Raw genomic sequence first — 21,787 nt, 5'->3', positions numbered from 1 at the left:
GCCCACACAACAGAAACCATCTATCTATTTGAAATTGAGACATAGCGCATGAACAAGGCAGACCGTTCAAATTTCTTTTCGAAAAGCAACTGTCCTTGAAAACTATGAACTCTGAATATTAAAAAACAACTGGGAATTATGGAATGTTTTCGAAGTCTGATAGTAGTCAAAGAATTTATGGCGGCGTGACAAATGATTCTGAAAGTAGCTTTGTTAAAGAGAGATGACAGGAACCAGAAATTGAGGGAGAAACTAATGAACATATTCCTTCTAATATTAGAAAGAAAATTATAAAGTTTCAAGCACTTGGAGAGGCTAATATAATACTTTTTTCCAGAATATAATCCCAACTTTGCCCAACCACTATAACAATTTCTTAACTAAGGGCTAATGTTCTCTCCCTAATAATCCTATCAAGATATTTTGAGACAATTACTTGCATAATACCATAGTAGTTAAAGACTTGAACCATAATACTTTCTTCTTAGAAGGGAGGAATTTTCATTTAGCATCCTACTGCAATTCTTACCTTTTTTTCTGGCAAGTTGCTTGTTGAGAACTTGAGTACCAGGTTAGTGTTAGATATCAATATATCAGCTAATTGGCCAAATTTCCATCAAAATAAAACCAGCCATGGCTGCCAGATTCAGCCGATAATATTTCCGTTTCTTTGAATCTCTTTATACATTTAAAATATTTCTATATTTGACATTCTTTTTAGTGTTCAACCATAGTCTAAGCACTGGTTTTCTCGGTTCTTTTTGCTCTTTTTAGTTTGGATACGGGAAGTGGAATGGTATGGCTTGAATTTTGAATAGGAATTTACAATCTAGCGGGTTTCTTGATCATTTTCTATCTTTTAATAGCCTTTTGAATTTTTGTTTTTGAAATTTAAATTTATGAATACGTCCACTTATTTTCTGTTATCTACCTTTACAAATGTGAGAATTTTGGAAACAAAAATGGTTTGAAAAACTTGTTTTTATTTTTTAAAATTTAACTAAAAAAATGAAATGATTCTTTAAAAAACCAACACAATTTCAAAATTTTGAATTTTTGATTTTATATCTTTATCGAATTTAGAATTTTTAAAACTAATTTAAAATTTTTGAGAACTAATTGACCTGTTAGATTTAAATTACATTAGTTTTTTCCTTTCAACAATTTGAAGGATTTGTAGACGTGGTAGATAGTAAGATAGCCATTTCTCGCACATTATTCAGAGAAGACGTTCATTTCATTTTTATATCCAAAATAAATCCATATTTAAGTTGCTAACTCAATTTTACTTTAAATATATGTTAAAATATGATGGATATCAAAATTTTAAATTAGTAGAAATGGAATTTGTTTGTGACCTTTTTGTCTGCAATATGAGTGAATAAGAACTCCCAATGAATACATCTTCCCTTCCCAATTCACCTTATAACCTCCGCTACTTCCAATTGTTCCTCAAACAATCTGAATTTTGTACAATAGAACTTTAGCTTGAAAACGAGAATTGGGCTGCCATCTGACAGTCCCATAAATTTATTTTACTTCCATTTCCCTGCATGAACTTTAACATCACAATTGATTCATAGTTTTGTGCTGTGGTTATATATATAACTTTTTTTTTTTAATTAAATTCCTAACTGGTCCTTTTAAGCTACCTTCTCCAGCCTGGCCATTCTGTGAGACAGAGAGCAAAACTTCCAGGTCTTCATCAAGGCCTCAGGGTAAGGTTACCTTGTTGCAGGTGAACACAAGACGGCGGTCATGCAGCTACAGGGCTAAAAGAAGAGGAGGACTGCAAACTAGCAGCGTAAACCCTTGCCCACGAGTCATAATGTACGATCTCCTCAAGGGAAGGCGCACTGATCAATTCATTTCGATGTTTTTCACATGTTAGCTCCACAATCTTGAAAATATCCAAGTAGCTGATTCTGAAAACAAGCAAAACCAAGGATTATTTGGAGAATTATTGAAGAAATAGACTAGCAAAGTACAAGGTAAGCAGAGTCCTATTCTAGACCAAAGGTAGATAGAGGGTAGTTATGTCAATGGAGAATGGTGCTAAATACATACTTTTCATCGATGAACATTTCCACCGCCTTCTCATTAGCTGCACTCAGGACTCCAGTCATGGTTCCTCCCGCCCGTCCAGCAGCATAGGCCAGATCCATGGATGGGTATTTTACATTGTCTGGAGTTTTGAATGTGAGTGATCCTAGCCTGCATCATGCCATTTGAAACGAAGGGGAAAATATGTCAAACTGGGCATAGATGATCATGAAGGATTAGCTTAAGTAACACAACCACATAAGAAAAAACATGACAATCATTAAGATTTTGAATTGGAAGGACGCGTATTCTCGGAGAAGAAAAACAAGAGCATTACAATGATGGATTAGAGAGAGATAGAAAAGCATACTTGCAAAGATCAAGGCGAGGCCAAGTTATTTCAGAGCAGTGTATTCTATCTGGCCATGTTATGGTGTATAGAATGGGCAAGCGCATATCAGGCCAACCCAATTGAGCTAAAACAGATGAATCCTGGAGGTCGAGAGAGAGAGAGAAGATTTCAAGATTTTAGTTACTAGATGAATCTGTTACAATTTGTTTTGTACTGAAGTTAATTATTACCGTAGTATGGTACAGACCTGTGTTTCTACCATTGAATGTATGATCGATTGCGGGTGGATAACAATCTCAATGTTATCGTATTCTGCTCCAAATAAATAGTGTGCTTCAATCACTTCTAAACCCTGTCGAAAACGAAAAGTGAAATCTACCTTGTTACATGCAACGGGAAGATGAACACTAAACCTTGTTGATTATGCAACGGGAAGATGAACACTAAACCTTGTTGAAAAGAGTAGCGGAGTCAACAGTGATTTTCTTTCCCATGCTCCAGTTGGGATGCTTTAAAGCATCTGCAACTTTAACGTCCTTCAACTTTTCAACCGGCAAGTCTCTGCATTAACAGCCTCAATAAATTATCTATTTGTGGCTTCTTCAATTTGGAGAATATCTATACACACAAATGTGTAAATAAGGTTCATATTGTAAAAGGTCAACAGACATTTGAACGCAACAAGCCATTTTAATGGTAGCTAAATCTATTATTCTTCTTCAAGTTGAGCAGAATGTTTCAAAGGTTCATATTTAAAAACCTGTTACCGCCGAGTACTCTTCGAAGACTCCAAAAATTTTCAAACTAAGAGAAGAAACTTAATTTTTGAAAATAACTTACCCATGTTTTTACAGAACTTATCTCTTCAAAGTAACTTACCCATGTTTTTACAGAACTTATCTCTTCAAAGTAACTTACCCATGTTTTTACAGAACTTATCTCTTCAAAGCTTATAAACATAAATAAAGAATTCATTTTGTAACATAGTCGAGGAAAAACAAAATGCATGTCTCACATTGAGTATAAGAAAAAAATCATTTAAAAAATACAATAAATTAAAAAGGAAAAAAAAAAAAAAAATCCTTTTTGCTCAATGATTAGCAGAAGTATAATATTTGTTTATTTGATTCAGTAACTTATACCAAAGTATCATATAAATGAATATACCTGAAAGCCCCGCCAGATGCAGTCAATATAATGCGGCGAAGTGCACCCTCGGACAGTCCCTGAATACACTGGAGAAGGACATATCTTTAAGATCCCCCAGAAAAAATATAGATTAACCAATTCATATGGGATATGCAAAGATCTAAGTATCTAAGCAGGATCAGTTGGTAGAAGAAAAAATACTTGTTAACACAAGTTCCGATCAACAAATTCATTAACATACCTGGAATATTGCTGAATGTTCTGAATCGGCAGGAAGGATTTTTACATTATGCTTGTGGGCAAGGGGAAGAACAAAGGGACCACCAGCAATCAGAGTCTCTTTATTGGCCAAGGCTATGTCTTTCCCAGCTTCAATTGCAGCAACGGTAGGCTAAACAAAGACACTAAGTTCAGCTTTCTAGGCACTGTTGTTCATCTATAAATTCTCAGCTAACACAACATAAGGTGCTAACAAGCAATCAGAATGCTCGTTATGCTAAACATACATGTATATAGGCTCCTGAAGAGATGCTCCCAAAAGAACCACTGTTATTCCTACTGAAATTAGGAATTTCGGGGAGTATGTTCTTTGGTGAAACATACATGTGTAGGTGTAACTATATACCTTAGACAGTTAGAAAACAGTGACCAACGGAGTACCTTTAGTCCAGCACAACCTACAATTCCTGTAACAACCGTGGCTGCGTCTGGGTGTCTTGCAGCCTGAAAGTTTTTTAAAAACATCGTTTAAAGAATGCAAATGGCTTTCATCAGTTAGGTTCATAACAAAGACTAGGCAGGGACTAATACCTCAATTACTCCCTGCTCGCCAGGGATAATCTCAGGCTTTTCATCAAGATCAGCCAAAGCCTCTTTGAGCTCATCGATTAAGGACTCATTTCTTACAGCAACTATCTGAGGTTTAAATGTTTTCACCTGAGCCATAGAAAATCATATTAATAAGCAAAGAACTTCAACCTTCAAGGTTAAATAATTTAGGTAGACCTTCTTGGCTTGGATAGTCCTTTTGATCCTTTTCCATCAGGGATAAAAACATCATCATCTATATAATAAGTTATCTACTTTCTATTATGCTGTCTTGTTATGGTTGGATGTACATGTCAAAATCTACGCTGTTTTGCTATGGTTAGATGTATAGGCATTTTGTTTAGAATCTATTATTGAAATCATCACTGTACAATAGTCAGATGGTGGTTTCATATCCAAGATGCATTTTGACCAAGACGAAACAACTAGTTCCACAGAATATCACACACATCATATATGAATACCTGATCCGCAAGAAGAGTTATGTTAGAGCCAGCTGCAAGTGCCACAACTCTAAATTTCTCAGGATTCTCTGCCACAATATCCAATGTCTGTAGAACCACAAATTGTATGTAAGAACACGTTGAGGGACTAAAATGTATTTTAAAAAGAATTTGTTCATTCTTTACAATCATTTTCCTGAAAGGGACATGTCTTCTCTTTTATGGAGACAAAAGTATTAATTGTGGACAGAAGAAAAGAGTTTTGTCTGGCTCTAGCAGATGTCAAATCCCCCATACCTGAGTTCCAATGGAACCAGTGGATCCTAAAATGGAGATCGGCTTCTGGCCTTCCCATTTCTTATGTTGCGGCTCTGTGACTGCTCGTCCAGGCCAAGCTGGAGGAGGAGGAGGCTGTGATGAACAGTGAATCCTTTTCTGAACAATAGTTCTACAATCCTTCAAGGATGATGCTCCTAAGAATAAAAAAGCGATAAAGTCATGCGATGTTTAAAGTGAATAAAACAACAGTAAATCTGCATATTCAAAGGTGCTGGAATCAAACTATAGATCGACGGTCCTAAGAGCTCCTTCTCTAGGTTTAGGTTTATCAACCACACCTGTATCTTCTCACAGCAATAAAAAAAACTAAAATAATGATCGATTGCGACAGCCTCCGAACATATTCCAATTCTGAATAAGGAGTCAAACTCAAACACAATTTCTTATCCGCGAATTTCAACAGTATTCTGATGAACCAGTCAATATTTAGGAGAAGAGGCTCAGATAATCCAAGTTATCGAATAATGCAGAAAAAGAAATAGTTCGACGAAAGGCGAAAAAATTCCCGGTTGTTAGGCAGAAAAGAGTTAAAAATCAAAATCAAGAGTAAACTACTGGCGATGTGTAGGAAGGTGGCCGTGCCGCAGCTAGCGAGTTCAGTACAAGAAACCGATTCTAAAAAAAGACGAAGAAACAATCATCAATCCGCTTCCTCAAACTTGTTATGCTCAGCGACAGCAAGCAAACCAGAAAATCGCGAAGGAAGGACAGAGAACAAAGATGGAGAGTGAGCAAACCTTGAAGCTTGGTGAAGTGTCTGGATCTGGAGGAGTCTAAGAAGGAGAGTGCCTTCATTTCAAGCGGCGCAAGGACATTCAACGCCATTAGAACTCGAAGTAGAGAAGGAAATGGAAGGAGGATCCGGCGGAGAGCTGTAGGCTACAGAGATGAGGAAGAAGAAGAAGAAGAAGAAGAAGAGCAGAGAATTGTGCTAATAGAACAAAGCAGCGGAGCTTTCTGTTTAAAAACGCCTCATATAGCTTTGAGAATCGTGCCAGATTATGTGTGGTGGAGGAGACGGGAAAAGGCTTTAAATTACAATTTTGTTTTTAAATTAAAAAAATAAATTAAAATTAAGAAGAGAATTGGAAGAGTGGAATACGACCAAAATGGAATCAACGCTCACCACTTCAATTATCTCGTTGTAATATTCCGTCCTTATCTCCAAAATTCAATTCACTCCCTTTTTATCCCACTTTAACTAATTTTCCTTCCATATATATTTATAATTATTATCTTTCTATCTTAATTTTTTTTAATCTTTAAATTTTAATATTGTGCGGAACAAATTTGTAAAGTTTTAAATTTTATACTTAATATATTATTTACTTTTTTGACGTTTTTTAAAAAACTTACGCAATTAAAATTTGAATTTTTATAGAATAATAAAAATGTAAAAGTTAAATAAATTAAATTTAAAATATTTTAACCATTAAAATTATTAAAAAATAAAATCTGTTGGAATTTACTATAATATGGTATTTGTTTGGTTAGAAACACGAGGGAGTCCATTCTCGTGGGGGAGTGTGCCTCTTACTTTTTTTTTTTTTACTTTTTGTATTGTTCCTCGTATCTGTGGGTCCCTTACCCACCCTTAATCTGTATTTTGCATAATTAAATATAATAAAATTCAAAATTATAAAAAAAAAAATATATATATATATCAAATAAATCATCTCTTCAAGACTATATATATCTCTAATTAATATATTCAATATTTTCAAATTTAATAAATTTATTATATCTAGTACATTAATTTAAAAAATATTGAAAATATATTAAACAAAAAATTGAAAGTTAAAAAAATTTCGAGCTAAAAGTTGAAGTATGAAACTTAATGGATTGAAAACACAGGAGCGACATGTATTCTCTATCATCCTATCATGCTATTTATTATTTATTTATTGTATTATTGGATAAATTTTATCCAACACTCTAATAAAATATAATATCCCTATTACCACATTCAAACTTTTTAGCGACCACTAGTCACAATCGAGTCTCCCCTTAGCCATAATTAATGAGGAAGTTGGGTCATGCTTGAAAAGGGAAAAAGACAAACAGCTTGTTGAATAAAAGCAATGTGAAGTTAAAACGTTTTTCAAAAGGCAAGTCACGTTGTCTTCGTTTTTGTGTACTAATTTCAATTCCACGGATCTTAAAAATCAACAACTACCGATTAGAGGGGACAATTTCAAGCAACGTGAAATTCGTGGGGGCCTACTCATTTACAACCCTCACTCTTTCTAATAATAATGGATTGTTGTTCAAATGAAGTCTTTCAAGTACTTTGTTTCGAGTAAGCTGGGAGGAACAGTCCTACCAAGAACCTGTTTGTATGACTAGAAATTATGAATATTATGACACATGATCTAAGTTTCCCTCCAGTCTGTTGTTTCACGCAGCAACAGGAAAGCATTGCAGCCAGTGAGAGATCAGACAAGGTTCAAGCTAAGTTGGTTCTATGTGAAATGTTTGTAAAATAAGAAAACGAATTCATGATTCTTGGTGCTCTAGACTTTAGAAACAACAGACTTGTGTGCACTGATGTAACAGAAAGACATTGATCTCAGCAGATCATGCAAGGGAATGAAAAGACAGTGAAGCTGATTTTGTCTCCTAGATTAGAAATATGGCTTTGCTTTGCTCCAAACTTGAGAGGGTTATGAACATTTTTTGTTTGTGGGAAGATATCAATACAGGCAGTGGGTCTCATCTAGTGAGGTGGTCGACGGGCTAGGTATCAAGAACTTAGCAAAAAGTAACATCACCCTTCTAAATAAGTGGCTTTAGAGTCTGGTACTTTATAGCATAGGATCATCACAAGCAGAAGATTAAAGTGAAACTCTACCAGGTGGGATTGGAAGACCGTGCAAAGTGTGATTTTACAACATTTCCCTGCTTTTGTAAAGGCCTTGCATTTTTTCAGGGAGGGATCACTAGATTGGCAGTGGCTTTCATAAACTCTTTCCTAGCTTTCAACTATCTTTCTCAGAAGGAAGATGTTTTCATTAACTGTATTTCGTATTAGAACAGTAACTTTCCCCCTCTTTCATATTAATTTCATTTTAGGAGGGAGGTTCCTTTCTGATCTTGAGTCTCTATGAACGTCTCTTCCCTTACCTTCCCTTTCTGATCTTGAGTCATTAACTCAACCCTCTCACATCCCATTCCTGTTGCCCTTTTCTGCAACATTCTCTCAAAGGTCACCATTTTCAAGAAGAAAGCTACTGGCTGGTATCCTGGGGGAGAGATCTTCACGTCTATTTTTAAGCCCCTTCAGAGGTGTGTTGATTAGGCAGGTATCAGAAAGATCTTTATCATATTTTTTGGAGTTGTCATTTTGCTTGGAGTATTTTGCTTGTGTTGATTTGGCTGGTATCCTGGGGGAAAGGTTTACTGAGAATTTAGGTTTAACCTAACTCCAAACGCATATCATGACGGAGAATGGGCTTCTTCACCCTCCTTTTCCTAAAGGAAGTCACCTTTTGGGTCGACCAGCATTCACTGCTATCATCTAGTTTATTCGGTTTGAAAAATAAATGAATCTTTAAGGACATCAAAGGCTTGAGTATTTTAATGTCTCTCTTTGGATATTTTTTTTAACATCTAATTTTCTAATGATCCCTTATCTCTGATTGTAAACAATTAGAGCCCTCTTATTAGAAATTTTGTTTTGTTTTGTTAGCTGAGCTCTATTTCATGGGCTATTTTTATTGGTCATGCCGTTGTAGCTGGGTTCCTACTTCCCAAAAAAAAAAAAAAAAAAAAAAAAAAAGCACAAACGAAGCAAAAGCTACACATGGCAACAAGGATGAAACATTTTTAGAGCCAAGTTGTTGTAGCGGATGAATGGAACATCAAAATATCAAGGGGCATAGCTCTTGAGAATCAGAGAGTCTATTAGGATTTTCAGGTTCTAAGAACGGGAAGGTCACAGATACAAAAAGAACCAAGGAATCCACATAAAAACAAAGGTTTGACCACTCAATAAAGAAGATTCAGATAACAGGATTCAACACCGGTTACTATCCATCTAGATCTGGAACATGGTTGGAAGAAAAAAACTCCAATGTACTACCAAATATGATTTATTGTAGCTTTATTCTATATAAATAAACACAACATGATTCAACAAAGTACATGAACATTTTCAGGAAATTATAGATAGCATTCGTTCATCTATTTCTATAAATTCAGAAGGAAAAAGTTCACGAGACTATACCTCCAGATCATACGTGATTTCTATAATACTCTGATCGCATTTCACTGTCCTCCGGAGCCATTTTCTTCCACTTGTATCTCACTTGAGCTCACTCCCAAGTTCTCATAATCGATTGCTCCGCCAGATTCAGGAACTTTTGTGGCCTTCTGAAACTCATCAGTTACATTTGGTTGTGTTGCTAAATGTTCGTCAGTAAGCTGCTCTTTCTGGATAGTTGGTTTTTGCCTTCGGATGGCTTCAGCTGCTTCTGGCAATGCAACAGGTCGTGGCTGAGGAGGAACCCATGTACGTTGAACTGGTTTCTCAGCAGAGAGCCCATTGGAAGAGCCTACCTTCAACCCTTTATTTTCTATCTCTGTAATATTAGCATTTCTCTTCTGCCACCAAGGCACTGGAGCATTGTTGTTCATATAGGTCACGCCATTGTTTTGTGCCAAGGAATTCGAACTGTCATCTTCTTGAGATTGATTGAAAAAGCCAGGATTGTTATGCGTACCAACTTCCCAAGGCTATTAGAAGCAGACACAAAAGACAAATTGGTAAATATATCTTTTGTTTAAAATGCAACTTGCTATAAATCAAAGTAACATCAAAGACAAGAATAAGTTGAAGTAAAACTTTGGCTAAAAGAACCTTGGCTCTAGGAGCTAGACGAGGATTTGATGGCTGTTGATTTGGGTTGGGAGGTAAATCATCAATGTCCTGCAATGAAGCCAGTATTAAAAGACTTAGAACAAATCTCACAAGGAGTTCAAGAGTTGATACTAATGATATGCGTGTGTGTAAGGAACCAATTTGAAAGCCAAAGGCCTAGTTTACCCAAAACTCAATTGATAACTTACTCTAATATTAGATGGCTTTTCTCCTCTCTGGACCATGGCCATGATCTGCACATAAATAACAACAAGAAATCTGAACCAATGCACAACAAACTTAACCAACATATTATAGAACACATTAGCAACCAGCAGCAATAATTAATTATCAATAAATAATTAACTGCACCATATACTCAAACTGCACCTTGTTTCTGAGGTAAATTTTCTCAGTTGAATTGCTTATTTATTTTGTAAACAAGTGTCCATGATCAGTGAAAAACAGTCTGATAGTAGCCAGTTTTCTCTTGAAGTATTGGATCGTGTAAGTTTATATATCTACCTGGCAGATAGCATGCTTTGACATGGGAACATACTCATAAATAAACGAAATTCATTATCCAGAAGTGACACAGAATATTAAATTACCTCCATGTAAGATTTGGGGTGTGGTGCAACTGAGGGTTCAACAGGTATGGCAGGTGTAGCTGCATATAAAAATTCTAGGCATATCACAGTGATGTTTGTGTTTCAAAACAAAAAACACCATACATATAACAGAACCGCTGATAACAACCTGATTGCACGCTAGATTCCACCTTGCCATTGGAATATGGCTGCTGAAAAGTATTCATATGAATTGAGAGTCAAAATTCAGCAAGAAATGGAGATCAGATACCATAAAACAAAATATCATCTCAAGCCAGACAAACGTTGCTCATTCTATGACCACTTTGAGCTCACCTTTGAACTCATGGCAGTAATTCGATAATCTTGTTGATCGACAGTAGTAGTTCTTCCATACGTGGTTCCTACCAATTATTGTAAAAGAATTAAGAATATTCATTAGTAAGTCGATATATTTCTGATAATTGAAAATATATTATATGGTGCTAATTCGTCTCCTTCATTGAGAATTTTAAAGGAATTAGGAACACTTATCAGGTAGACTCAATATTTCTGGAAACTGAAATGTCATTTGCAAATATGTACTAACCTAACGACTGTATAAATCAAACACATCGCATATATCACATGAACTTGAAGCCTAAATATCATTCCCACCCAAGTAAAAGATTATAAAACCTTCATATTGTTACACTAATTCCATTTTTCATCATTAAAACTCCTCTCAGATAGCTAGTCTGTAATACCTTCCAATTTCTGAATGGCATTCAGCATCAACTTCATCTGCCCAAGCTGAGCATCCAACAAGTTGGCAAAATCCTCGAACTTCTTTTTCTCTGAAAGTTATTGAAAAACCTTGTGTTAACAACTTCAGTCCAGAGTAGACAAGGAACTAGGAGGAAGAAGAATATAGCTAAAATCACCTTCATTTTTTGAATAAAGCATCTCCTGACTCGCCTTTGCCATATCAGATGCTGCTGCTGCTGCTGCTTTGGCAGCAGCAGCTGCTTGCTCAGCTGCACTTGGTTTTGAATTAATTTTCTTCTCAATGTCCTCGTCTTCTAATACAATTTTACGCACCCAAGATTTCAACCTAGGAATAATAGAATTCTGAAACAGAGAATATTTTATCAGATTTCACAGAACACTTCCAAATATAGTCTTATCTTTTTCCTGACAAAATAGAGAGATATTCATAAAAGCACTCAACCCTATCAGTCAAAACTCAGTAAGAAGTTCAGCATTCAAATACCAGAAATCTTCAAACAACAGAATTAACACGTATGGACATAAAACGTTTGGCCCTTGAAGAATAGCGAGCAATACAAAAGTTACCTTGATTACTACAACTGTTCCAACACCTGAAATAGCCAATAATCCTACAGCGAGAATGGCCTGTGACCAATGGAATCTAGACCGTGTGACGGTACCCTGGTGAGATACACCACCAGCAGGGGGAGCGACACCTGAAACTGTTTGAAGAGATTGCGTAGAGGGCTGTGGCTGAACTGTGTTCACCTGTCCATCTGTTCACGAATAAGCACATAAAACCTAATGAATTTGGGGAACTCCAGAATTCTCAAAAAATACCATGAAGAGGAAGAAGAAGAAAAAAAGAACATAGGGGGAGAAAAACGGACGACTACACTATGAGACATCTATTTTATTCCTCGAAGTAATCATCACCTTGACTCAAAGTAGCTGTCTGTGCATTAGGCGGGTCCTGTTTTGACACCCCCAGCACCCAAAGATAAAATGAAGAGTGAACAGCAGTTAGGAGCAGCATACAAATAAACAAAGGAATCGACGACAAACCAACAGTCCATAAGATATTTCAATGTTAAAATAATTGGCTTACGGGCACACGCCTGAATGCCTCATCAATCTCTTCCTTCGTGAGATTCTTTCTTTCTAAAAACGATCGTCTGTAGACAACAGGAGAACCTCTTACTCTCGGATGTTGAAGAAATTTCACGGCATTTTGCACTTGATCCTCTCTTATTGGTTCAGAGTTCACAAACACCGATGGCGGAGAGGTTTGCTTCTCAACCTCCGCCTTCGCATCCCCACGATCCTCAATCGTAGCTCGTGCAGGAGCTGGAGCTGATACAAACACCAACCATCAGCTAATACTTATATGAGGAAAAACACTGGAGACAGATATTGAAGCTCGAGGTTCCAACTTAGTATTATCATAGTAACATTGATCAAGTCAACCACAAAGAAAACAGCGAAACCAAATTGAGAAAAAAAAAAAATCAAGAAGGAAATGAGACCTGAGTTCTGGGAGTCATCGTCATTCGATGAAGGAGGAGGCGATTGAGTTGCCGCCATGGTAGCCCCTTCTTTACGTCTTACACATCAAAGCTTCCAGCCCAGAAAGGCAACTCTGAGAGAGGGGAAGGGGGCGGCGTGGACCGAAAACCGAAGGAAATCGTGAAATTCGATCGAAGATAAATGGAAGGACGAAGGGGGGAAAACTATCGGAAGAAAGCAGCGCGCAGAGGGAGAGACTGGATTACGCGCACTTCGAAGACCGCATTATCATTTATTTTGGTAAAATTTGGGGGTCGAAAAATTGGAAAAGCAAGCAATCGGACATTTAAATGTCACACTCTTCATGTGGGTCCCACCAAACGGCGAATTTCCGCAAATGTTTTCATTTTGGCCTCAAAAAAAAAAAAAAAAGCTTTAATTTGAATTATTAGAAGTCACTCTTTGAAATTTGATAAATAACACAACAATACTAAAATACATTAGCCTACAACATTTAACTGTTAAAGAAGATCTCAACTCTTTTACAATTTTAAATTTTAATATAAATCACTTTGCAGATAATACTCCTAAATAAACTCGTGGTTCAATATTACTATACAAACAATTTAATGTAATTAAATTAGTAGTTTTTTTATATGAGTATGTTTTTTATTTCCTTAAATTATATTTATCTTTTTTTTTTTTTTTTTTTTAGAGAAAACGGGATAGAGAGATTTAGACCTCCACCTTCCTTAAGATGGCCAAATTAAACAGCAACATTTGTCTAAATAATACATCACTAAAAGAGTAATTAAACAAACAAATAATTCTGACCCTAAAGTTTACAAGACTAACTTGACAGCTTCAAATTGTTAAGGAGCATGTCCACCATGATTCTCTGTTGGACCCCAGACAGAGTCTCGGAGTTCAATAGTGCATTTGAAACCACAATGGTTGTGGATGGAGAATCAGCATTCACCTGGAAATAGAGATGCAAAAAGTAAGATATGATATTTATTATTAAGATTGGTAGAAGAAATAACATCTTCAAGTTTCAAAAAGAACAGTTAAGTTAGAGATTAAAAGTGCAATATCAAGAATGGAGAGCAATAATTCCCAGTTTCCAACAATCTAATATAGCAAACCAAGAAGTATAGCAATCAAAATGTAGGGATTGAAGGAATATACCCAAACTCGGCCATTCAAACCAACTGCTGTCTCGAATGAAAGCTTTTTCCCAAAAGATTCAAGAACTGGACATGTTGGCGAGCTTAGAAGCCTAGAAGAGAGGATAAAATCAACAATGGGAATGAATGATCTGAAAGTGAAAACTTAAGAAAAGAAACTTGGCTTACATTCTTGATAAGCCAGTTGAACATTCAAACATGTAGCCATCTTTTAGGAGGCCAAATCCAGCTGCTTTCCCACTGGCTATATATCAGGCAAAATGATACTCACATGAGACGTACTATCACAAGTTCACAACAAATAAAAACTGAACAGAAACATGAACTTGCATAAAGTATGCAGGCCCTGCAAACCCCCCTTCAGAGGATGAGTTTACAGCAACATTGATATTATGCTTTGATGGACTGTTTCAACCTTCAAACAAGTTATTGGACACAGAGAGATGGAGGAGCTAACTAACCATCAGTGCATGCCAACTCAGGATTCATACCAGGGTTTGCCTTCACTACCCTCACATAAAGCAGGGCACCCATCTACAAAAAATGAAAGAAGAAGAAAAAAAAACACACCCATCAGCACACCCTTTACTGGCCACCCCTGGCACCCCCACCAGCACCCAAAAAATGAAAGAAGAAAAAACACACAAGAAAAGCATCTCGGGGGTCATAAATGAACTGACAAAGCATCAAACCTCTAAAGGAAGACAGAGGAGCAACGATACCGAAAGGTCATATGGTGAAAATAACAAGAATGTGTACACAAAAAGATTATAAACACCTCAAATTTGGGTATGTTTCGCCTGGTTCCTCCTTCAAATGCAAGAACAGGAAGAAAGGCCAATGCCGGACCTTTAATATCAACAAGAAAATTCTGCAAATAATGTGGCAAAAAAAAAAAGAATTATAAGGTGATAGCTTAAAAGGTAATCGAACAAAATCTGCCAAACAAATAAAGGTTTATTAAAATATTCCTTAGTATCATAGAAATAATTAGACATCGATTCTTCCGCAATGGTACATTCTTTGCATGAGGTATGAGGACTTTGATCATTTGTCATGGCATTGTTAGTTTGCTCGCTACCTTTTGGAGTCGCTTAATGAAATCATTCAATGATTGTTGGTTTCATATTAGATATAGAGGGGCTTTCTTGGAGGAAGTGCTTTGGAATCCTCCTCCCTTTAGGGGTATGGACAAATTTTTTGTGGCATTTTGATAGAAGAATAATAGATTTTTAGGGATCGAGTGAACATATACATATTTTAACAATAAAGCAGCACTTACATCGGATCTAGAGTCAACCACGATTCCAAGAACACAATCTTCCACACATGGCACGTACTGGAAAATAGAACATTTTATTAAAATTAAACTAAAAAATGATATTGGTAGTCAATTGAAGTGAAGAAAACCCCCGAAACTAGCATAAGTTCACAATTCAAAAGTTAGCTGAAAGAACATGCAATATAAGGATCCCAAAAGCCAATTGAACAGTGTCATTTCCTACCCTTTTCTGTGAGCTTTCAACCCAATATTTGTTCGGCTTCGTGAACCTCAGCTTTCCAACTTTGGAGACAGAAATAGCATCGTGGTCCTGACAGATTAAATCAAAAAAATGAAGGTAAGCGATCCCGTAACCAAAACAATTGCACTTCGATTGCCGAACCTGAACGACATTCGAAATAAATAGAAGATTGCACAAACATTGAAAAAAGTAAAACCCTAACAGACACCTGTCGAAGACCGCCTCCAAGCTTGATGGTTTCATTGGCCATGTTGGAGAGGTCGAGAACCACATCTCCTGGAACCTAAACAATCGACATTCCATTAAAGATACCACAGAAGCAGAAGCTGCAGAACATCGAATAGGGAAACAGAAGAGGGAAAACAAGAAAATGAAATTAATTTCGAACTTACAACTGGCTGATCAACGAGAGTAGATGACGAACTAGAAGATTTTTCAACCATGATTACAGAAACAAAAATTCGTACAAAGTAAACGATATCTTGCACTCGCAGTCGGCGAGTGGAAGAACCCGTGTATTGGGAGAGAGCTACGAACGCGAAAGAAGAATGAAGTAATGCGCGCGAACAAAGGCGGTCCGAATAGTTTTGAGAATAATTAAAGTATTATTAATTTTTATTGTTAAGCTTTAAAAAAATTATGAATCTAATCCGAAAAAAAAAATGGAGTTTTATTATATATAAAATTTAATTTTTCATTTAAATACATATTTTAAAAAGTGTATGAAGTGTAGTTATGGTACAAAAGCAGGAGCCTCATCCTCGTAGATTTCATTCAAAACTGCATCAAACAATCTTGTAATTCCAGAACAATGTGATATACAATGACAATGCCATCACTTACGTGTAAACATATACAGAACAATATAAACTTCATACACCAATACATGATAACTTAATCGACAATGCAAACGAAACGCCAAATTCTAGTACTCGAATTTCGAACAACCTCAAGAATCAGGAATTTGCTTGAGCACAACTAGTCGTGTTTCTGAACCCGTTCTAAACTAGGTGACGATGATCACTCGTAAGAAATCTTTTCTCAAACCTTTATAGCTTTACTGTTTCCAGGTTGAGTATTGGAATCGAGAAGAGTCTCGAGCGATCTCGCCTTTCGGCTCCGAACTCTACCTGCTTCTTTCAGCAACTCGGATAACCTCCTCTTCTCATCGTCAACGTCGGGATTTGCTGTCCCAAGTTTTTCCTCCCGCATGCCAACAACATACTCCAAGATTTCAATTGCATCATCCAACCTGTATTAAGTCATGAGAGAAAAACTAATCAATGTATGAAAAATGTGTAGCATCGTATCATCTGTTGCTCCAAGTAAACTTTCAGCGACTTTCTTCGCTAAATGCAAGCCATGAAAGAAAAATGTGAAGCAAACTAAATTCCTCAAGTAGAAAGTGTCATGATGCCTGGTAGAAAACAGGATGGGAGTCCGAAACATTCCATTACGAAAACAATGAAAACTGGTGACAAGATAACAAAAACGACTCGGTTGTGGATAATTGCATAGTTCCAGAAAGAGATTATGGGAAACGGGCGACTAAGTCGAACTGATCATGTTATCATAATAGAAGGATGGTTACATTACCTGCCAATCGCATCGTATGTTCCAGCAAGGTTGCTGTATACCCCGAGAGTATCGGGATGATAAGGTCCATATTCTTTTTCTAGTATGCTCTTGGCTTCTTCAAATAACTCCACGGCTTCGTTTATGGCGTATTTCTGAACACACACAAGCCCCATTTGATTAAGGGCTATACCAAAAAAAGCAGATTTTTTCTCTCCGCTGCTGCGGAGCTTAGGAATTGCATTATTGAATGAGTCGTAAGATTCAGAATATTTCCCCAACATATAATACAAGACACCCATCTGGGCTTCAATTCCAGCAATGGTGTTTTGCTGTCCGGGGGCATCATTATATATTTTCAATGCCTTGTGTAATAATTTGACTGCTTGCTCAACTTCATTCATTGATTCATAAATAGCAGCAATATCAGTAAGACCACTGGCAATCTCCTCTGGAGGAATACCAGGGACAGGCTTTTCGTAAATTCGAAGGGCGTTTTCACAGTATGATTCTGACTCCCTCATTTTTCCAGTCTTGTTGTATAAATCAGCAAGACGAACAAATACCGAACCAACTGCTGGATGGTTTTCTCCCTTCGTCGTCTTGAAAACAGTGAGGGCTTTCTGATAGGCAAAAACAGCCTCGTCATAACGTGACAAGGATAGGTATGAATCTCCAATACTGCAATCAACTGCAGCCACATCAGTCTCCTGGCCATTGGCCACCATGGCCATGCTGGCTAAGACTAGATGCTCAAGCGCAGCTTCATGGTCTCCTTTCGTTTCACATATGAGACCCATAAGCCTTCTATCTGCAGCCTCCTCAAGAGAAGCAGGACCAACATTCTTTTTGTGAATATCAAGAGCCATTTGACAAAATTTCTCAGCCTCATCAAATCGCAAGGCTTGAACATGGGCTTCAGCTAAATATCTATACGTCTCACCAACTCTGGGGTCGGATTCTCCTAGCACTCGTTTCTGCACCTCTAAACCAGTTGTATAACAGACTAGAGAATTTTCCAGCTGGCCCAACATTGCATAGGTATCACCCAACTGCATGTGGCCTGCAAATTTTGCCAGTGCATGCTCGTGGCCTTCCTCGATGGCAGGAATCTCAATGGAATGCTCCAATAGAGGTACTGCCTCACTGTATTGGCCTAAGCTGCAGTATATTGCTGCTGTCACGTGCAAACACATCGCAAGTTCTAAGTTGGGTTTCCCATTTGCAGATAGCTCAAAAGATTTTGCAGCACGAAGAGCTAATAAAAGCGCTTTCTGCAGATTTTCCCCTGAAGAAACTAAATTCCTTGCTTGCTTAAGTAGAAAGGGTCCTAGATCAGGATTATCCATCGTTGATTCATTGAAATCCTCCGTTCCATTCAGCAGTTTTGAGCCTCTCAAAGGGGAATCTTTCGGTTTCTTTGAGTGACTAGCAACTGGACTTTTCAAATTCTTTTCATTCTTCCTGCTAAAAGGGGGCTTATCAGACAAACGCTTGCCCCTGGGACTTGATTTCGACGATGTCTCCAGGTCCAAATGCAGGTGAGGAGCTTTTCTTCCAGAAGAAAGACGTTTCGAGCTCCCAGGTTGCATATTTTCTGTTTTCTCCTTCTTATCGGCAGATGGTGAATGATTCATAGATTCACTAGGCAAGTTATGTCCAGGCTTCTCAACAATCTCCTCTTCCTCCTTTATTATCTCTACCTCCCTCATCTCTCCCCCTACAAGATGATTTAGTTCAGAATCAATCCTGGATTCCTCACCATCAGAACCAAAGCTACGCCTTGAAGGTGACCGATCCGAACTTTGCATATCACAAACATTTTCATAGAGCTTCTCAATAGAGGTATCAACCAAGCCATCAACAGGGAAATGGACATGAACACTTCCAGGGCTCTGAAGACTCAACCCGCTCCTCGGCGACTTGTTTCCATACGACTCTTCCATATGAGTTGAAGAACCGTTGTGTTTATTCACAGTCCTTTCTTCATTAATCTCATCCATGACAATTCCCGGCATCTCATAATTTTTCAAAATCAGCGGGGAACCAGAATCTAACTATACATTCAACAGCAACAAAACTCACAAAAAAGACAAAATACATATATATCTGCACACTCAGAAAAGTGAATGATTCATATACAAACCGGAAGCAATACCAAGCAGAAAATGACAACCATCCGATTCAATAATAAAGCAAAATGGCCGTCAAAGCAGCTCAATCATGCATATGTATTATGTCAAAAAAAAACTTTCCAATCAAAGTCGTCAAATTAGATATAAAAAGTAAGAGAAAGCACAAGTGAAACAAAGATCGATCATACAAATTGGATGCGCAATTACCGCAAATAGATTCACCCAACGAACACGACTCATAATCATTAACTTTATAACCAAAAACAAACCCACAAACAGCTTGCGGGCAATAAATGCAATCAAACAACAAATAAACAACAATTCAATCCAATAGCAACAGAAATGTTTATGAAAAGAAAATAGAAACAGATCAAGCAATACTCACAAATAGAATCAAAACCCGCACCTCAACAGAATCCCATGAAGAAGAAACGCCTAATGATTGCGCTCTCCGGGTATAACAGAGAGATGAAGAGAGAGCGAGAGAGCTCTGGCAATATAAGTCTATATTTAGGAGAGAAAGAGAAGAAAAACGGGGCGTTTTACAGGTGGTGTGATGAGATATATAAAGAGTAAGATGGAGAAGGAGACGAAGGGTCGAAAATCGGGGGAAATTGAGGAATCGGATTGAAGAAAAAATGATCGGAAAGGAAGAAAATAGAGTCGATGATATGAGCGGGACTTGTCGCCCACCGGGGGCGCCCTGCAAAGAAAGAGCGCGACCTCTCTCCCACCGGCGACGCCTGCAACTGCAACTGCCTATTTCGCATTTTTCTGTTTCAAAAAGCTTCTTTTATTAATTACACATTCTATTCTGTCTCCGCTGGAGAATTCAACGTGGCATCACCGTCTTCCAGCCCTCAAATTACGATTCTGCCCTTCCAGCTATTACTGACACCAAAAAAAAAAAAAAAAAAAATTATAATCCCAAACATAATTTATTCACTAAAAATTTATATTTAAATGAATAATTCACACCTCTTAATATATTTATACTTTCAAAAATTTACCCAAAAATAAAAATTTTGAAATTATATATATATATATAAAAATAAAAATAAAATAGTATTTAAACTTTAATTCTCATTCAAAATTTTTATTATTGATTTTTTAAAAAAATAATAAGGAAAAATGTTGTTTTATGGGATTTTATTTTTACTATAAAGTTTGCTTATCGTAAATTTGAAGGGTTGATTGGAGATGGGGGAATGTCGTTTCTATACAGACAGACTGTCAAGCTCATGAAGTTTACACCCTTCCTTCCTTACAAGCTTGGTCAACAAGTTCAATTTCTCAACTTAATTTTAATGTGATTTTTTTTTTAAATTTTTTGAACTTTAAATTAAAATATTAATATGTGACACGATTAAAATATTATTTTCTATTATTAAGATCAAATATTTGACTAATAAAATAGTTAAATTTATAATAATAACGGAATATGTCAAATTCAAACTTAAGACATTATGATGTGCATATAAAATTCATTACCCGATTCAAAAGTGTTTTGGTGGGAACCATCCTAAAAAAGGTTAGAATTGGTTTAAACCTCGGTCGAGTTCACTTGAATCAACCACCCTTTTATAAATAAATAAAAAAAAAACAACCTCAAACCGTTAGAACTCAATTTTTACCGTATTTTTTATCCATTCTAAAAAAAATTACAATTATTCTCTACGGAAATTTTCAATTTAATAGATATTTTTAAATAGAAATAATAATATATTTATTTATTTATTTTCTTTTTAAATGAAATTAACGAGGTAAAATGCACACATCCCCCAACAATTTCCAATTATATGGTTATTATTTTAAAATGTATTTATTAATTTAAAACCCATATATTATTATATCTTTCCAATTTGTACGTCCATTGATTGGTCATACTCTAGCATTTATGGAGTAATTTGAGTGTAATTTTATTAATTCCACGTGTAAATTCATTTACTTGTTTTGTACTTTAAGTTTATAATTATTTGTTTATTTCATCCATTTGGCCAAACGTCTTCGTCTATGATCTAAGATATTCAAATGGCGTTTAAATAATACATTGACAATTCTCTTCCACCATTTTTTCTTTTTATAATTATTTTTAGCACGCAAACTCTTTCAAACATCGAGCCAAAACTTATAAGAGTACATACCTAAAATCTTAATTTAAGACCTAGTTAGGTCAGGGTGAGCTCTCTCTTCATGTAGGTCTCGACCTGTGTCTTCTCCAATTATACATCAACACAAGCTTTTAATGGTGTAATAGCCCAAGTCCACCACTAGTAAATATTGTTTGGTTTGACCTGTTCGAATTGTTGTCAGTCTTACCGTTTTAAAACACGTATGATAGAGAGAGATTTTCACATCTTTATAAGAAATGTTTTGTTTCCCTCTAACTGATATGAGATTTTACAATTTACCCCCTTGGAAGCCAGCGAAGAGGATCTAGCCCTACTACTCGACAATTGCTAAAAGATACGTATCGTCATCCACCTCACGATTTTAAAACGCGTCTACT

At 36.5% G+C, this 21,787-nt stretch overlaps 4 protein-coding genes across 8 annotated transcripts; all 4 read right to left on the bottom strand.

Annotated features, from left to right (window-relative positions):
* Positions 1-1,374: 1,374 nt before the first annotated feature.
* LOC111485635 (1-deoxy-D-xylulose 5-phosphate reductoisomerase, chloroplastic) lies at positions 1,375-6,154 on the bottom strand. Its single transcript, XM_023132608.1, has 12 exons — positions 5,892-6,154; positions 5,113-5,288; positions 4,837-4,923; positions 4,355-4,480; positions 4,205-4,267; positions 3,786-3,935; positions 3,563-3,630; positions 2,845-2,956; positions 2,643-2,747; positions 2,414-2,535; positions 2,068-2,214; positions 1,375-1,925 (listed from the first exon to the last, which is right to left on the bottom strand). Exons 1-12 carry the CDS (start codon positions 5,977-5,979, stop codon positions 1,757-1,759), a joined length of 1,413 nt encoding a protein of 470 aa, XP_022988376.1. The 5' UTR covers positions 5,980-6,154; the 3' UTR covers positions 1,375-1,756.
* Positions 6,155-9,172: 3,018 nt separating this feature from the next.
* On the bottom strand, positions 9,173-13,159 carry LOC111485630 (peroxisomal membrane protein PEX14). Of its 2 annotated transcripts, none has more exons than XM_023132600.1 (12): positions 12,879-13,159; positions 12,461-12,705; positions 12,289-12,325; positions 11,938-12,128; positions 11,526-11,712; positions 11,349-11,438; positions 10,939-11,006; positions 10,772-10,814; positions 10,624-10,682; positions 10,222-10,266; positions 10,013-10,081; positions 9,173-9,888 (listed from the first exon to the last, which is right to left on the bottom strand). In XM_023132600.1, the coding sequence occupies exons 1-12, from the start codon at positions 12,934-12,936 to the stop codon at positions 9,421-9,423; spliced, it is 1,560 nt and encodes a 519-aa protein (XP_022988368.1). In that variant the 5' UTR covers positions 12,937-13,159; the 3' UTR covers positions 9,173-9,420. The 2 variants fall into 2 exon arrangements, with proteins under 2 accessions (XP_022988368.1, XP_022988369.1); XM_023132601.1 differs by having other exon boundaries at positions 10,772-10,811.
* A 437-nt stretch (positions 13,160-13,596) lies between these two features.
* Positions 13,597-16,138, bottom strand: LOC111485670 (putative exosome complex component rrp40). The gene is made up of 9 exons (XM_023132656.1): positions 15,961-16,138; positions 15,777-15,851; positions 15,551-15,637; positions 15,328-15,384; positions 14,824-14,916; positions 14,507-14,579; positions 14,214-14,289; positions 14,047-14,137; positions 13,597-13,837 (listed from the first exon to the last, which is right to left on the bottom strand). The coding sequence occupies exons 1-9, from the start codon at positions 16,009-16,011 to the stop codon at positions 13,709-13,711; spliced, it is 732 nt and encodes a 243-aa protein (XP_022988424.1). The 5' UTR covers positions 16,012-16,138; the 3' UTR covers positions 13,597-13,708.
* A 198-nt stretch (positions 16,139-16,336) lies between these two features.
* Positions 16,337-20,062, bottom strand: LOC111485612 (protein KINESIN LIGHT CHAIN-RELATED 3-like). 4 transcript variants are annotated; one of them, XM_023132573.1, is made up of 3 exons: positions 19,664-20,062; positions 17,165-19,200; positions 16,337-16,820 (listed from the first exon to the last, which is right to left on the bottom strand). In XM_023132573.1, the coding sequence occupies exons 2-3, from the start codon at positions 19,159-19,161 to the stop codon at positions 16,610-16,612; spliced, it is 2,208 nt and encodes a 735-aa protein (XP_022988341.1). In that variant the 5' UTR covers positions 19,162-19,200; positions 19,664-20,062; the 3' UTR covers positions 16,337-16,609. The 4 variants fall into 4 exon arrangements, with proteins under 4 accessions (XP_022988341.1, XP_022988338.1, XP_022988340.1 ...); XM_023132570.1 differs by having other exon boundaries at positions 16,577-16,820; positions 17,165-19,196; XM_023132572.1 differs by having other exon boundaries at positions 16,577-16,820; positions 19,685-20,062.
* Between the last annotated feature and the right edge of the window lie 1,725 nt (positions 20,063-21,787).

The sequence above is a fragment of the Cucurbita maxima genome, unplaced genomic scaffold, assembly GCF_002738345.1.
Source record: "Cucurbita maxima cultivar Rimu unplaced genomic scaffold, Cmax_1.0 Cma_Scf00010, whole genome shotgun sequence".
NCBI lineage: Eukaryota > Viridiplantae > Streptophyta > Magnoliopsida > Cucurbitales > Cucurbitaceae > Cucurbita > Cucurbita maxima.
Note: the sequence above shows the minus strand (reverse complement) of the source record. Positions and strands in the feature narration are given on the sequence as shown.